The 16,081-nt window shown below is 36.9% G+C and overlaps 2 protein-coding genes across 22 annotated transcripts; both read right to left on the bottom strand.

Moving 5' to 3' along the window:
• Nucleotides 1-968: 968 nt before the first annotated feature.
• LOC112192067 (putative disease resistance protein At3g14460) lies at nt 969-6,552 on the bottom strand. 20 transcript variants are annotated; one of them, XM_040515995.1, is made up of 12 exons: nt 4,530-6,552; nt 4,273-4,318; nt 4,065-4,149; nt 3,886-3,961; nt 3,758-3,791; nt 3,565-3,637; nt 3,095-3,238; nt 2,671-3,012; nt 2,378-2,489; nt 1,814-1,969; nt 1,581-1,739; nt 969-1,488 (listed from the first exon to the last, which is right to left on the bottom strand). In XM_040515995.1, the coding sequence occupies exons 1-2, from the start codon at nt 6,520-6,522 to the stop codon at nt 4,293-4,295; spliced, it is 2,019 nt and encodes a 672-aa protein (XP_040371929.1). In that variant the 5' UTR covers nt 6,523-6,552; the 3' UTR covers nt 969-1,488; nt 1,581-1,739; nt 1,814-1,969; nt 2,378-2,489; nt 2,671-3,012; nt 3,095-3,238; nt 3,565-3,637; nt 3,758-3,791; nt 3,886-3,961; nt 4,065-4,149; nt 4,273-4,292. The 20 variants fall into 20 exon arrangements, with proteins under 20 accessions (XP_040371929.1, XP_040371923.1, XP_040371931.1 ...); XM_040515989.1 differs by lacking the exon at nt 3,565-3,637 and having other exon boundaries at nt 2,645-2,766; nt 2,863-3,012; XM_040515997.1 differs by lacking the exon at nt 3,565-3,637 and having other exon boundaries at nt 2,378-2,472; nt 2,645-2,766; nt 2,863-3,012.
• On the bottom strand, nt 6,545-11,613 carry LOC121048846 (putative disease resistance protein RGA3). 2 transcript variants are annotated; one of them, XM_024331594.2, is made up of 2 exons: nt 10,325-11,612; nt 6,545-6,725 (listed from the first exon to the last, which is right to left on the bottom strand). In XM_024331594.2, exons 1-2 carry the CDS (start codon nt 11,462-11,464, stop codon nt 6,690-6,692), a joined length of 1,176 nt encoding a protein of 391 aa, XP_024187362.1. In that variant the 5' UTR covers nt 11,465-11,612; the 3' UTR covers nt 6,545-6,689. The 2 variants fall into 2 exon arrangements, with proteins under 2 accessions (XP_024187362.1, XP_040371940.1); XM_040516006.1 differs by having other exon boundaries at nt 6,588-7,233; nt 10,325-11,613.
• Between the last annotated feature and the right edge of the window lie 4,468 nt (nt 11,614-16,081).

Genomic DNA, 16,081 nt, shown 5'->3' with positions numbered 1-16,081 from the left:
TGCATTCATACCATCTGCATTATGGGACCTTTTCTTTATCTTCTTCAACCTCACTTTCCCTCATTAATTTGCTTCGTACCCTGTTGAAGGTTGAAGGTTTGTGTACAATTTGTTGGGTTTTGGCTATTTGTTGAGTTTTGGTTGTGATTAGAGAACTGGGTTTTGGTTTAATGGAGCATTGCTTTAGTAAAGTTTGGAACTTTGGATTGAGCTGAAATCGAAATCACATTGAACATTTTGTATGCTTAAACTTAGAGCTAAGGTAGTGGAGGTCGGAGAGGCAGGCGGTTCTGGAAAATGACGATGGAGGGAATGGTGTTTATCCCCTATGGAAAATAGCGGGAAATCAAGGTCTGGTAGAGTCTGGGGATTTAAGTCATTTCATGGCATTTTTGGGGTCCACATGTTTGCCACGTCAGACATCTGATGGAGTCGTCAGTGAAATGTGACGGAAGTACCTCGTTGATAGCAAAATATGGGTTCAGGTATCACATTGATACAATTGAGAGTCCGGGTATCAACTTGGCCGGTGCACAAGAGTTGTGGCACTGATGGTGCATTTTTCTCTATAAATAATAAATAATAAACAGAGATGCTTTTGCTTAGTGACAGAATGCAATTTTAGTTAATAAGATGGACCAACAAAATCATTGCAATTCACGACCTAACCTAAGGACAAAAACGTGTGGAGGGAAGCCTACTCCTACTTTGATAAAGATGCAGACAACAACATTAGCAGAAAGGAGGAAGTGTCTGATACGGTAACAAACTTGATGAACTCAAATTAGCTGTCAAGCAAATCATCTTTTCGTTCTGGCTATTGTGAGTATGGGAGAATTCACCCAATTTACTTTTACTAAATTTCCAAAATTTTCTCATTTGTAAATATACGTAGCAAAATGATCATTATGCCAATGAGAATCACTACACTGATGTTAAAGAATGGTTTGCTGAAATATTAATTGCAATTAAAAGACAATCACACAAAATAACACTAGAGAATTACGTGTTTACCCAAAACTCAGCTAGAGCCTAGAGCTTAGGGCTACATCACGGTAGTTTGCTAGTGGTTTCACTATGATCGAAATAAATATGGTCAATTACACTGTATAATGGTTTAGCTATGAAAATACAAGTAAAAAAGTGAATGCAACTGAATGGAGAATGATGAAACATCGTCCCTTGAGGCATGGAATTGAAGCTCCTTAATGTTTGACTGTCTAAGTAGCTACAAGGCATGGGCAGACGTCTCATCATGTGTGAATGTGAGGCCCCTTGATAAGTTTTCCAAGCTGACGTGGAGCATGTTGCCCATGTGTCCACTCCTGATAGGTTGTTCAGCTAAGTATCCACAAGCACAGATGAGCCTATATCCAAACTTTTGCCCAGTAACCGAAAGAACAATGGCATCCGTACGTACTCCCAACTCTAGTGGAACATCTCAGCTTGGCTGGCACTAAAAAGACCAACACCATCTGAGACTAAAATCTGAAAGGACAATTAAGTTCAACTCAACACAGACATAATCGAAATTTATTTTCAAAACTGGAAAACCTTGAACATTAGCTGGGACTACATACCTTAAAAGTTCAATTCAACACAGGCTTCATCTTAGATTGCTTTTTTCCATTCCATATCATGATTATCATCCAAAGATCTCAGACTAGATGGCTAACAGTTGCTTTGGAGAAACCAAATCCCCAATATTGACAATAAAATAAGGAGAAAATCTTGGCTTGCTGCAAAAGAATAGCAAGAGTTGGTATTTTTTTGCCTATTTACAAAGAGTGCAACACTAAACAGAGGGTTATACCTGTATTGTGAAAGCCATTAAGAATTTTCAATACATCTCCTTCCAAGCTAGTAACGATTTTAAAAGAGTTTAGGAAAACAGAGTTAGCCCAATAATCTTGCACCACCACTTTGGAGGACAACTTGGAGGCACAAACTGAAAGCTCTGACAGGAAACCTGTGGGTGAGCCGGCGAGTCAATAAGTTATATATTTTCTCACAGTATATGCTTTCCACTAAATTTTTTTATTATGCAAGTCTTTAATTTTTTGGTGGGAAAAATCTATAAATATTTCAAATTTGATAACAATCTATTGAATGACATAGAAACTTCACTAAGTTGTATGTATTTTCCTTCAAGCAATTCAAGCAATTAGACAACAAATGCAGTAAGTTGATAGATCTTGCTGTAGGTTTTAATTGTTACTTGGCTTCAAGTATAAACAGAGAGGAATGTATGTTCCTTAACAATTGGACAATAAAGCAATGAAGACCAACAACAATTTATTTTCTTTCACATATGAATAAATCCTATAAAGCTGTTAAAGAGACAGTACAAAATTAACCAATAATTTAAAAAGCTTACCTTGCCTTGGTGCAGAACTTCATAAAGTTAAGGGATTGCTTAGTGCTTATAACGTAAATGGATGTAAGTAAACCTCCGTAGAAACTCGCCTTCTTCTGTGCGTGTCAATGAACTAATCAATGCAAAAGAAAGAAGAAAAAGAAAAACAAATTTTAGCTAATTGATGCCTCATATGACAAGTGACATGGATTTGCATAAACTTCTAAATTGAACATGGCAGCTTCATGACTTAGATGTCTTAAGAATGAGAAGTAACTTATAACTTACAGATGTAAAAGCCTTTCAAAATTCACCTTTGAATTTTTTTTGGGCTCTGAGAATGCCTTTGCCTGCACCAAATGACTGCTTATGGGTACATGACAGCCATAATCTCAAATATTACAGAGCATCTGGCAAGGTACAAACCAAAAGGTTCATAAAATATCGGCAATTTTTGTGAGCACCAACTCTTGAAATTGGAAGAAAAAGAAGACAAAGAAAGCTACATGCTTCACCAATTAGTTTGTTTCTATAATCCATCAGACATCACACATTGTTGCCATCCAAAGACGTCCAATTTGATGGCATAAATTGCTTTTAGCACAACAGAGCCAAAAATGACGAAAACCTTGTCCCCCAATCCCTGCTGCAAAGAGCTAGGATAAGAAGAGTTGGTTTACATATTCAGTTCCATCTGGGCAAATAGAGCAACATAAAAAATAGGTCAAAAGAATCCACCTGTACTCTGCAATATGTCAAGAGATGGCCAAATAATGTTACACCACTGGTTTGGAGGACAATTCAGAGTAACAAACTGAACTTGGGAGATGGCACTACTAGTTTAGCTGACTCAACTCCTCCTCATCTGGTGTTTTGGACAGCCTGCAAATGGTATTTTTGAATGATGATATAGTACTATGGAAAACTATCCCAACCCTACTCTATTGCTTTCAAGTAATAATGTCGAATACCAAGGACCTCTCCAAGTTATAGGAAGTGTGTGTCTTCTACCTATAGTTTCAATCCCCAATAACAAAGACCTAAACTATTCTATAAACTTCACCCGGTAATAAACTTTTCAGCGCAATTAACACAATTTGTATGCATGTATTCATGCTCTATCTGTGCTCGATACTTATGCTATACATTCTCAATAGGAATGAGTAAACAAAAACCATGTAAGGGAAATTATGGATCATGAGAAGTACCAGGACTCTGTTTGCAAAACAAATACTCCTCCAATTTAGCAAAAACCTCCAGAAATTGTTTGTCAAAAACAAACTAGATGCCCATGCAAAAACAACATATTGAATGGATTTATTTATATAATTTAATTGCTCGTGATACAGTGATTACATATATATAGAAAAGACAGAGAGAATGATAAAGAGACTAACTTACTCTTTTGCTCTCTTCAGCAACTCTATTGAATCTCCTGCAAACCCAAATGAGAAGAAACATAGATGAATCCAATGCTTTATCAAACAGCATAATAAATGCATAGCAAGAAGGATTGCCTTTCTCTGTACCTTAAAATTGTCTTTAATGTAGGATTGCCTAAATCAAATTTCATGGTCTTAAGCATATCAGCCTCCATTTACACACCTTTCAATCACAAGAAGTATCAATCTGTTATGAACTACATTATAGAATCGTGGGAGAAATGGAAAACACTTACTAAGATGAGAAAATGAAATTTGAAACTTACCTCTTCCTTGGTGTATGTATTATCTGTTATGCAACACAATTCTTCAGCATGTGGTGTATTATCTGTTATTTGTTCCTCATACATCCTATTAACCACACAAACAAAAGGATTGTCAATACGATTCATATGAGTTCATTGCCAAGTAATAAGGAAAGTGAAGGGTTTAATGCATTGAAAAGGCAGGTGGTAGCATGTTTGAAGAACATACCTTATTCGCCTCGATGTTGGTTAATTCTCGATTTTTATATCTCCAACTAATAGAAAAGAAGTTTGGTCAGTGCTAGATTAAAACAAGAAATATGAATTTTCACAGCAACAATTACACACTATAAGTATAAACTATTCAGTTAAGTTTGCCTTTTCGAACTAATAGACAGATTAAGTAAAATTAGAAGAAAAGAGAAGAGAAGAATCAAATGGTCCAATTTAACAATTAGTTTAGTAATAGATGAAAAGAAGTCTTACTCTTGATTAATGGAATATGACGAATCTTAGGCCACTCTGAGCCGCTCTCCTCCGTGCATCTTTCTTCTAGACGGGGACAGTTGGAGATGTTTATCTCTTTCAATTTGGTGAGGCGTTGCATAGCTTCCACAGGAGGTAGATACTTCAGACTACTGCACGACCTAATAGTCAGGTCCTCCAGAGATGCAAGGTTTCCCAACCATTCTGGAATAGCCTGCACTCCACCAAAGGACCGTATTTCCAAATGTCTTAAAGAAGGCAAGTGTTGAATTTGTTCAGGGAGAGACTTGAGCTTACGCCACCCACAGATGGTTAATGATTCAAGCTGTGGTATAGCCTGAAAAGCCGGGAATGCATGGAGCTTCTCGCAGAAATGACCAATTGTCAATTCCTTCAAACGGGTGAGACTGCAGGACTGTGACGATGCTGCTAATCCATTCGGTAGACATTTTAATTTACGACACCAACGAATCTCCAAGCTGCGGAGGGATGTGAGCTTGTCTGAACTTGGAATAGTTTCAAGATTATCGCAATCCCATATCTTCAATTTTTGAAGAGATTCAAGGGTTTGAAGAAAGGCACTAAATTCTGGCCCAAATTGTGCACTTTCGCAGTAACAGATTTCCAAGTCACGGAGTGATGTGAAGCCTCCTCGTGAAATTGGAAGAGAGTCTAGATTACTTACACACAACTCTTGGAGGGATGTACTCAGACTTTCGATTGAAATGGATGGTACCTTAGGGCACCTTGTTATTCTCAACCTCCGAATAGAGGTACAGAATTCCAGCCCACCTGGTAGACTTGATAATTCGGGACAGTCTTCTATACTTAATACACCGAGAGATGGGAGGCCTTGTGAAAATGGAATGGAAGTTATTTTGGGGCACCTCCTCACATTCAATGTGTCAAGGGTTGTAAGACCACCGCGTGTAGCATCTGGGATGTACTTTAAATTGTCACAATGCCACAACGACAGCGTTTTAAGAGAAGATGTGAGTATCCCATCAGGTAAATATCTCAAATTATTGCAATTCCCTATAGACAAATGAGAAAGAGATGTGCAGCAGTGCTCAAATCCTTCTGATATATGAGTCAACTCCGAACATGAAGATATGTTTAAATGTGCAAGATTCTTGTTATTTTCCAACATCCCTTCCGGCAGACAAGTAAGTCCCCCCACATTCCATAACCTGAGATAAGTGAGAGTGGTGAGTTGATTGCTTAGAATACTTGCTATTGGCATGCCTCCACTATCCATGTCTCGTATCACCAACTTTTTAAGAGATGGAAAATGACTGGGAGCACTTGTCAGTTGGTCACAGTGAATCAAGGTCAGCTCCTCAAGGCAAGGAAACACCACCCTACTTCCTCCCTCTGTTGGCGCTTCCATCCATTCAATCAGGTTCTGTGCGTCCTCAATATGCATTGTTTTCAAAGCAGGGAACAAAGGCCGGGCCTCCTTACTTGATCCATTTCCGCAGTTAACATGGTTATCACCATAAAACTCAGATCCCATACAAGTTAGATTCTCCATGCTCTTAATTTTCACACAACTAAGACTGGGTAAGTGCCCAAGTACTGGAACTCCTTCACATTTGTTGCAGCCCAATAATTCAATCTTTTTCAAATTCTTGGCTAGCAATAACCATGATGGAAATTCAACACCCATGAATTCAAGAATCTTCAAAAATTCCAAACTATCATGTGGTCGTAGGCCTTCTAGTACATCGTCGTCATTCTTCACATTGTGGCTTGGCCTATCAAGCTTCCATCCAAGGATTAACTTGCGAATATGTTTCTTCTCAACTAAGTTTGCTTTCTGCGCTTCTTCTCCATCTCTTACATTTTCCAGTTCATAAATAGACAAGGTGTTCTGCAACTGGTTTAAACCACTCAATTCCTCAATTCTCGGACCTGTCTCTTTACCCACCTTGAGAAAAGGTAATGACCGAAGATTTGTGAACCGTCCCAATATTCCACTTGGAACTTTCATATATCTACCAAAATAAATGTGCCGCAAGTTGATCAAATTTGCAATTTCTCTCGGAAACTCTTCAAGCTGATAAGCTATTTTCAATGTTTGCAGGTTGTAAAGCTAACCAATTGATTTGGGAAATGTTTTGATTCTTGTTTTCAAAACATTCAGATACCTCAAATGTTTCAACTTCCCAATTGAAATTGGCAACTCCATAATTTCTGCATTGTATAAATTTAAGACACGTAAAGATTTAAAATTAAGTAAGTTGCTCTCAAGGTCAAGGACTTCTCCATTGGGAAAAATTGAGTGTAAGTTCCTTGATTTTGATACACGTTCTGCAAGATCATGCACAAGATCGTGCATCTTACATTTTGTAACATTACCACCATAATCCTTTCTAGCGTCTTGAAAAAACGACTTCGCCAATAGGATTTTAAAATATTCATTACCTCTCTCCTCCATGTCTAGGCTTTTGTCAGGACAAGGGTGAAGCCACCCCTGAGCCATCCATAGTTGGATCAAGTCATCCTTTTCAATATCAAAATCTTTGAAGAACATCGAGCAATATGCAAAACATTGTTTCAAGGATGAAGGTTTCAATTCATCAAAACTCAACTTCAAAATTGACAAAATTCTTTTTTCTCCTTCTGGTAAATCCCATATTTTATTGTTTACAATTGACCGCCATTCGTCAGTTGTTTTGGAGCGCAGCATAGGTCCCAAAACCTATTATCAGTGGATTATCTATTAGATTTATATCGCATAGTAATGTTAATACAATACTAGCTACTTAACATACACTGTGCACATCAATTGACTTTTCTATAAATAAAAGAAGAAGATGGTTACACTATTTTCTTTTTTAGTTGCTCTGATCAAGCAAGGTTTTTTGCTTAATCTCTGTGGTAGTATTAAAAAAAAAACAAAAATAGAGAAAATTGTTGTACAAAATAAATAGAAAAGAAGTGGATGGCCTAGTATAAAAGATTTTAAAATCATCACAAACCTTCCTTTTTTTTATTTTCTATTGCAATTTCTGAAAATTTTGAAATGTAATAACTTGACGAGCTAGTGATAATAATGATCCACACAAAAGAGCTGCATAGCTGGGGGGAGAAAAAATAAAAATGATAATTAACAAAATTTTTAGTTTGAAGTCATATAATTAACCACTTTCTTTTTGTCGAAATCTAAATGAAAGCCTGTATTTGTTATCTCATGTTTGCTTTTCATTGAAAAAAAAAATCAATTGAAGCAGAGGTTTTCTTCAAACAATAAGGAGCTGGGTCAACTATTCAATCAAATGTGGTCTGAATACTAAAGCTTATATTTTGGTTATTTCAGTTTGACTTTATTTTACTAAATATGACTAAATTCAGTTTGTCCCCTCCAACTTTAGGGCAAACATCAGTTTGGTCTCTAATTTTTTTTTTTAATCACAATGGTCCCTGCACTTCTAATTTCCATCACCGGCCTCCAAATTTCAAATTGACTCCAAACATGACGTCACAAGCTGAGTTAGCCCCGACAGCATGACCCACTTTTCAGACTTGACCCTCAATTTGAACAAAATGTTCAAACTACTCTCCTCCTCTCTTAAATCCTACAATCCTTTCTCTAACCCCAAAAACCCAGATCCCTTCGCAGCTCCACTTAACCACCCCCATGAGAGCAACCTCCCCACTCAACCGCCACCATGAGCACAACCCAACCATCCACTCCTACTTCACTTCCACCCTCAATCCTCTTCACCATCAAAACCAGTCTTCAACTACTAAGTCCCTCTCCTGTCCCTCATCTCCCAATCTCCCCAAACCCACACTCTCTGTAATCCCAGAGGCATCCCCACCACCACGCAAACCATCAAAACCAGATTTCCCTTCACCTTCAATACCCAAATCATCAAAACCAAAATTCAATTCACCTTCACCATTAAAACTAGATTCATATCAGTGATTTTACCTTCATCGCCCAAACCCTCCAATCTAATCCTTGAATTCAATTGTTCTTTCGAGTTTGGTCGAAGCTAACAATAGAGTTCATCGGTTGAATGATTGTAGTACCAGTGCTAAAACAACAAGGAAAAAAAAACTTGATGCTTCAAATTTCTTGGTTTTTCTTCTGGGGGTTAGGACTAAGTCTATCATCAATGAAGACTGGAGCGATTTTGCCGCTGCAGATCTTCGAGTTCCTATAATGAAGACTGGAGCGATTTTGCCGCTGCAGATCTTCGAGTTCCTATACTGGATGATGATGCACTCGCTCCTCCAGACCGATCTCTGATTCGGTGTCATCTACAACGACGTCATCTCTGCCACGGAGGACGTCGGCTACGTTGGCGATGTCGTTAAGCACAAGCAGCTCGTTGATGACCCGTTCTTCTTGAAGCGGAACCTATTTATGACCTCATTTTCGTTCTTCTTCGAAAGCACTTCTGAAGGCGTGCTGAGGGAGCAGCAGGCCTTGCTGGAGTTGGAGGACACGACGGCGAGGTTGAAGAGGGAGAAGGAGATGCTGAGGAACACACTCAATACTTGATGACGGCGTCCACCGTCAAAGAAGTTTTTCCTTCATCTTTGGTGGTGAATTTGAAGGGAGAGAGGAAGAAGAGATTAAAGCCTAATGATTTTTTATTTTTTTTGATACGGATTGAAGTAATGTCCTCCTTTTTTTTTTATAATATTTTTATTGTGAAAATTTATGTTTTGCCCTTCTTGTAGGCCATGCTTTCGGGGCCAACTCGGCTTGTGACGTCATGTTTGGAGTCAAATTTGAAATTTGGATGCGGGTGATGGAAATTGGAAGTGCAGGATCCATCGTGATTAAACCAAAACATATCAGGGACCAAACTAATGTTTGCCCCAAAGTTGGAATGGGCAAACTGAATTTAGTCCTATTAAATATTATAATTAAGTGTACCTCAATGATGATTGGCCTCTGATGCCGCAAGATCAATAACTATTGGTTCGTTTTTGAAGAATTGTGAGGAACAAGTGAATCTTAGTCATAAGTATTAAATTCAAATATTGAAATTAAAACAACTTAATACTATAAATTTATTCTCAAATGTGATATTCATTTGTCAATTACACTTTCTTAAAATGTTATTTAGATAAGTAGCTCAGTTGCTACTTATATGATCTTTGCACATTCTAGATTTATTGCCTAGTGACAAGGAACTTCAATTTGTTAGGTCACTATCAGACTTTTGGAGGTAGAATGCGGGTTGTGGCAGTATATGTATTTTTTGTAATTTTGAAAGGGTTTCATTTTTAGGTTTTTGGTAAGCTTGAGGTTTTTTTTTTTTTTTTTGGCAAAGTCTTGAACTAAGGTTTAGAGTCTTGATATTGTGCCATTGTTATGTCGTATCAACAAAGGTTTTTACCATATGTTGTATTCTAGGTATTTTCTTGTCGTTAGTGTGTTGGTGAGCTACTCTTGCACTTGGTTTGACTGTTTTGGGACAATCTAGGGAATATGGTAATGTTTTTCTTGATTTTGACTATGAGGACGTATCATGGCTCTCGAGATTAATGGTTTTTTTTTTTGATTAGTGGTTTGTTAGCAGTGCCTAAGAAATGCTAGTTATTATGGTTGGAGTTTCTCTCTTCCGTTTGATGTTTATGAGAATATACCTAATTACTTTTAGGGACACATAGTGCTACCATATTACGCAACTTACACCACTAAGTATGATGTTATGATCCTTTGAAATATGTTTTCTAACAATGCAAATGACATTGGATAACTTATGATTATTATTGATGAAAATTAAAGTACCAATTAAGAATAACAATGAATGATATAATTAACATACCTTTGCCATTAATGGTACACCTCCGCACTTCTTAGCAATCTCTTTACTAGCTATCTCCTGCTCTTTGGACATAGGAGCACTCCCAACTGAAAATGCTTTATCCTTCATTATGAGCCAACATTCATCATCTGATAGTCTTCTCAAATCACACCTAGGAAGGGTCTCCATGACTTTTGCAACTTTGTCACTACGGGTAGTAACAATGATGCTACTTGCTCGAGTATCTTCAACAGTTGACAAACAATTCTTCAACTCTTCCCATTTATGAGGATCTTCGCTCCAAACATCATCAAGTACAAGAAGGTATCTTTTCTTTTTCAACTCTTTTTGAATGAGATTACAAATCTTCTCCTTACCTTGTATTGCAGCTTCCTCTGATTTTAGAGATTCCAAAATCCTCCTTAAGATTGTCTTGACTTCAAAAGGAGTAGATACACACACCCATATTCTTACATGGAAGTGTTTATCAATCTTAGATTCATGAAATATTGATTTAGCCAAAGTTGTCTTCCCCAAGCCTGCCATTCCCACGATAGCCAAAACTGGAGGATAGTTTTCGGCACTGTCATTTGACTTGGTCAAGGTTTTGACTATATCTGACACGACCTCCTCCCTTCCAATGATGAGCTTCTCATCATTATAAAATTTGGAGATGGTTTCCCTGTCGGGTACTTCAACATCTTGTGAGGTTGCATCTGCTTGTATCCTAGCAACTAACCCAATAGGGCCAGCTGCCTCATCGTTCAAATCCAGCAAAGATTTGTTGATCCTTTTAATTTTATGTGCCATTTTAAAGCGAAATGCAATGGGATTGTTGTGTGAAAAGAAAGATTTCACCTTTTTCTTCATCTGATTACGGAGTTCTACTTTGCGTCGGAGAACTTCATACCCAATTTCATCCAAAACATCATCGGCTTTGTGAGCTATGTCTTCAAGATCCTTCACCCAATTTTCCAAAGTCACCCCTCGAACATGTGAATGGTCGACATCCAGTAGCATAGCTTGAATCTTGAGGAATGATGCATGCAACTGTGCTAGATCTCCTTTGAAACCCAACACGAGAGTGAATTCTTCAGCAGCAAGCGAAATCACCTTGGTCAGTATTTCCTTGGCAGAAAAAGTGAGGAGAAATTCTGCCATATCTTTCAGAACTCACAACAAATTAAGCAAAGAGAGCTTTAGGTAGTTCAGGAAACAAGAAGTAAATTGAAGATGCAGTGTATGTCTCCTCAAAGTTATTATGAATATATAGAGACATAGCAGATGGCAGGGACTTGTATTAGAGATGAATTTAGATTAATTGTTAACGTCATTTGGCTTATGACAATGGTAAAGCTAGTGGTTGTACACATCATGCTGAAGCCAATACCTTATCTTGAATATGGATTTTATTTCTGCCGGCCAAGTTCATAAAAGGGGGCCATGGGCCCATGACTTTAGATGACATTTGAGAAAAGTAGAAGATAATTTTGCTTAATTATAAATGACATTTGGCTTACGACAAAGGTAAAACTAGTAGTTGTACACATCATGCTAAAGCTAGCTAATTCTTTATCTTGGATATGGATGTGAATTTGTCCACATATCATACTATAATATGATATCTAAATTATGAATTTGATTTCTGTGGCCAAGTTCATAAAAGGGGGCCATGAGCCCATGACTTTAGATGACATTTGAGAAAAGTAGAAGATAATTTAGCTTAATTGTAAACGACATTTGGCTTATGACAAAGGTAAAACTAGTAGCTGTACACATCATGCTAAAGCTAATTCTTTATCTTGGATATGGATGTGAATTTGTCCACATGTCATACCATAATATGATATCTAAATTATGAATTTGATTTCTGTGGCCAAGTTCATAAAAGGGGGCCATGAGCCCATGACTTTAGATGACATTTGAGAAAAGTAGAAGATAATTTTGCTTAATTGTATACGACATTTGGCTTACGACAAAGGTAAAACTAGTAGCTGTACACATCATGCTAAAGCTAATTCTTTATCTTGGATATGGATGTGAATTTGTCCACATGTCATACCATAATATGCTATCTAAATTATGAATTTGATTTCTGTGGCCAAGTTCATAGAAGGGGGCCATGAGCAGTGGCGTAGCTAGAAATTATATTGAGGAGGGTCAAAATTTTAATAGCCAAATTACCTTATATGTTAAAGAATTATCGGATAATTAATACTTCATTTAGTCACAATTGTCCACCAAAATAGCTTCAATTTAAAAGATGAATATATTACATTGAATTGATTTATCCCAAAAAATTTTGAGATGCCTAGCAAAAATATAAGAAAAAGAATAGTCTAATGTGTTATTGTACTCGGTCTAGTGTGAAGGTTTTTTGTTTTTTTTGTTTTTTTTTTTGTTTTGAATAAGGTAAGTTAGTCTTGATCTTTTTTGTTCGGAGAATAAATGTATTAAAATATGTGAAGCTGATCATAAGAAAGTGGGCCCAAAGTTCAGCTAGACCAATGAGCCGATCTTCCCACAAAAGGTCAACTAAAATCCAAAATCTCAGCCAATCAAGTTTTGTTTTATATCAAAGATGCTTAAATTTAAGTCAATCAGGAACAATTTTCAAAAGTTGAGAGGGGTCATCTGACCCTTCTCACCCTATATTGGCTACGCCCTTGGCCATGAGCCCATGACTTTAGATGACATTTGAGAAAAGTAGAAGATAATTTCACTTATTTGTAAACGACATTTGGCTTACGACAAAGGTAAAACTAGTAGCTGTACACATCATGCTAAAGCTAATTCTTTATCTTGGATATGGATGTGAATTTGTCCACATGTCATACCATAATATTCTATCTAAATTATGTATTTGATTTCTGTGGCCAGGTTCATAAAAGGGGACCATGAGCCCATGACTTTAGAGGACTGAGTTTAGCACCCATCACCATTACAATGCGCTATACTATTGGTCTACTGTCATAACAGCTAGCATTTGCCCCCTCCCCCCGGCCTCCAACCATGGTTGGGGAGTCCGATTATGCATCCGAGTCACATAGTGGCATGGAACAACTTGAGATCTAAAATTGTTCAAAAATAAACCTCGAACTTTTGTATGGTTGGACATAACAAGAAAAGTAGAAGTTAATTTAGCTTAATTGTAAACTTTATTTGGCTGACGACAATTGAAAAGCTAGTAGCTATACACAACATGCGGAAGCCAATTCCTTATCTTGGATATAGATGTGAATTTGTCCACTTGTCATATGATTACACGCATTTCTATGCGCGTAATTACGTTCTAAACACTAGAAATATGTTAATCCTTGAGTCAATTGTAATGTAATTAATCCACTTTTATTTATTTTGTAGGAAATAAGCGGAATTGCGGAAACAAGGTAAAATGATGTGGAATTGAAGCAAAAATAGAGTTTCCGAGAAGGAGACAAAATTCTTGATGGATCAACCACCGTCAAAGCCAAGAAAGAAGCATAAAGCAATTACACATAGTTGTGGGCATGTAGAGGAAAGAGAAGAAAAAAAAAATAGTGTCAAATTGCATTGCTTAATTAACATTGGTTAATTAATGCAAGCATGCACGGTTTAATTCTACAGCCACACATCTCGACCACCTTTAATTCCAAATCAAAATAGACCATCCACTCGGCACCCAAACGAAAGCAACCGACCTTACCTCATTCCATATATATTCATTATACTCTTGAACGGCCACACGCCACCAGAATCCCTTCATTCTCTCTCTCTCTCTCTCACCCTACACCCAAAACCACCCCTCCACACCATTTCTTCTCCTCACCAAGATCCACCCCATTACCCTCTCTCTCTCTCTCTCTTCTTCTTCTCCAACACACCATTTCTTCTCCTCACCAAGATCCCTATTCCTCCTCACTAAGAATCTCCTCACCAAGATCAATTTTCCTCCTCACTAAGAATCTCCTCACCAATAACCAAAATCCACCTCACTAAAATTCCATCAAATCCTCATCAATTTCTCAAAGGATTTCAAGGGGCATCAAGATTTGAGATTGGGTATAGTGAGAAGCCATAAGTCAAGGCTTGACATATTTGCTCTATAGCAATTGTGACTTGTTCTTGTTACTACTCACTCTTCTTCACCTTTACCTCTTTAATTGATGTATATTGTTGTTGATTTGTGGATGAGTTGTGAGTAGTCTATTTAGGAAGCTAGGGTTTGAGCCCTAGCATGGATTTAATGTAATAAATATGTTTTGATTTAATGGTTTTCAATTTCGTGTTTGGCATATGTTCTATGATCTATAATATTTGGCTTAGATGCATGTTTAGGAGCTTGATTAACTCTTGAATGTGTAGATGAGCATGTCTAGAACAAATTATGGAACCTAATCACTTCTCTAATTTATGGTTAGGACACTTGTTTAGAACATGGTTAGTTACAATACCAATTTCGATTGCCGTATTGGCTAGCTTGGGAACCTTGATTCTAGGACTCTTCGCATTTCGGTGCAACTAGAGGCCCTAACAAGGCTCTACATTGTCCCAATTGAGTTTCTACGACCCTTGATCCGGAATAGGAATACCTTTTAAGGAATATAATGACCCATAAGACTTGAAAAGCCTTGGGTACGGTTTTTGATGCCACTATGAATTGAATGACCATTGTCGGAATATATTTGTGCATTAAATTTGGCTAGAAGGATACTCTAGTAATCTAATTTCCACTTCTTGATATGTTTCTATTATCTTAATTTTTAGTTGCAATTTTAATTTTCAATTGTCAATTTTATTTTCTTCGCAATTAAAAAAAAAAAAAATCAAATTTCACAAACCACTTTCACTGTCCATACCATTTGGTTGTGAGCTTCCACATTTATTTGTGGTTCTCTTTACCAATTTTAGGCTTGGTTGTCCGAGCCGAGCATGTAAATAGCTTGGTGCTATTTTTAGGTTTTGTTTGTTAAATTGTTGGTGACTTAGTGATCGGCATAACCAAGGATTGGAGTTAGCTTTTCAATCCCCGTGGTATGATAATTTCAGGTCAAAATATTTCCCACTTCTTTGATGATCGTGCCCTTATTGCGCATAAGTTATATATACTACAACAAAAAAGCTATTTTGCAAGGAACAAGTTTGTCGCTAAAAATTGAAATTTCCTCGCCATAGTGTTTTCATGAGGAAAATATTTTGGTCATTAGTTCCTCATAGTAGGGTGGTCAAGAAAATTTTCCGCGAGGAAAATACTATTTCCTCGCCAAACTCTTTTCACGATGAAAATACTTTTTTCTCGCCGTTATTTTTTAGCTACAATTTTTTTCCTCGCCTAAACTCATACTTTTTTCTCAGTAAAACTTTCTGAAGGCCCTGAAAATAGTCGTTAAATATATTTTTTGATAAAATAATTTTCATCGCTGAACTATTATTTCCTCGCTAATGATAAGTAACAATTTAGAAATTATAAATAATAAAATAAAATAAAATATACCTTTTGGGACGAAAATAATTTTGTCATTGTAGATAGCTCTAGGTGAAGAAGTTTTTCCTCGCTATAAGCTATCTTCAACGAGGAAATTTTGTTTTCCTCATACTATGTATATTTTTAGCGAGAAAACCATTCCTCCCTAAACATACTCAATTACAAGGAACTTTAGTTTTGTCATTGTAGGTTCTCTTGTGTCCATAACGAGAAAATTCATTATTGTTGCAGTTGTTTGGTTATGGCAAGGAATAATAATGTAAATAATACAGATAGTAGACAAAAGAAATATATATTAAAATTAAGGATTATTA

Source organism: Rosa chinensis, chromosome 3 (assembly GCF_002994745.2).
Source record: "Rosa chinensis cultivar Old Blush chromosome 3, RchiOBHm-V2, whole genome shotgun sequence".
NCBI lineage: Eukaryota > Viridiplantae > Streptophyta > Magnoliopsida > Rosales > Rosaceae > Rosa > Rosa chinensis.
This window is presented reverse-complemented; position numbering and strand designations above follow the sequence as displayed.

What these genes read in the sequence shown, in the direction of transcription:
- LOC112192067 (XM_040515999.1), bottom strand. Translation starts at nt 6,522, where the DNA reads ATGAAAGTTCCAAGTGGAATATTGGGACGGTTCACAAATCTTCGGTCA. An exon ending in TCATATTCCATTAATCAAGA is followed by an intron (nt 4,319 to 4,529) that starts GTAAGACTTCTT and finishes CTTTTCTATTAG; the next exon opens with TTGGAGATATAAAAATCGAG.
- LOC121048846 (XM_040516006.1), bottom strand. Translation starts at nt 11,464, where the DNA reads ATGGCAGAATTTCTCCTCACTTTTTCTGCCAAGGAAATACTGACCAAG. An exon ending in GTGTACCATTAATGGCAAAG is followed by an intron (nt 7,234 to 10,324) that starts GTATGTTAATTA and finishes CACTGATAATAG; the next exon opens with GTTTTGGGACCTATGCTGCG.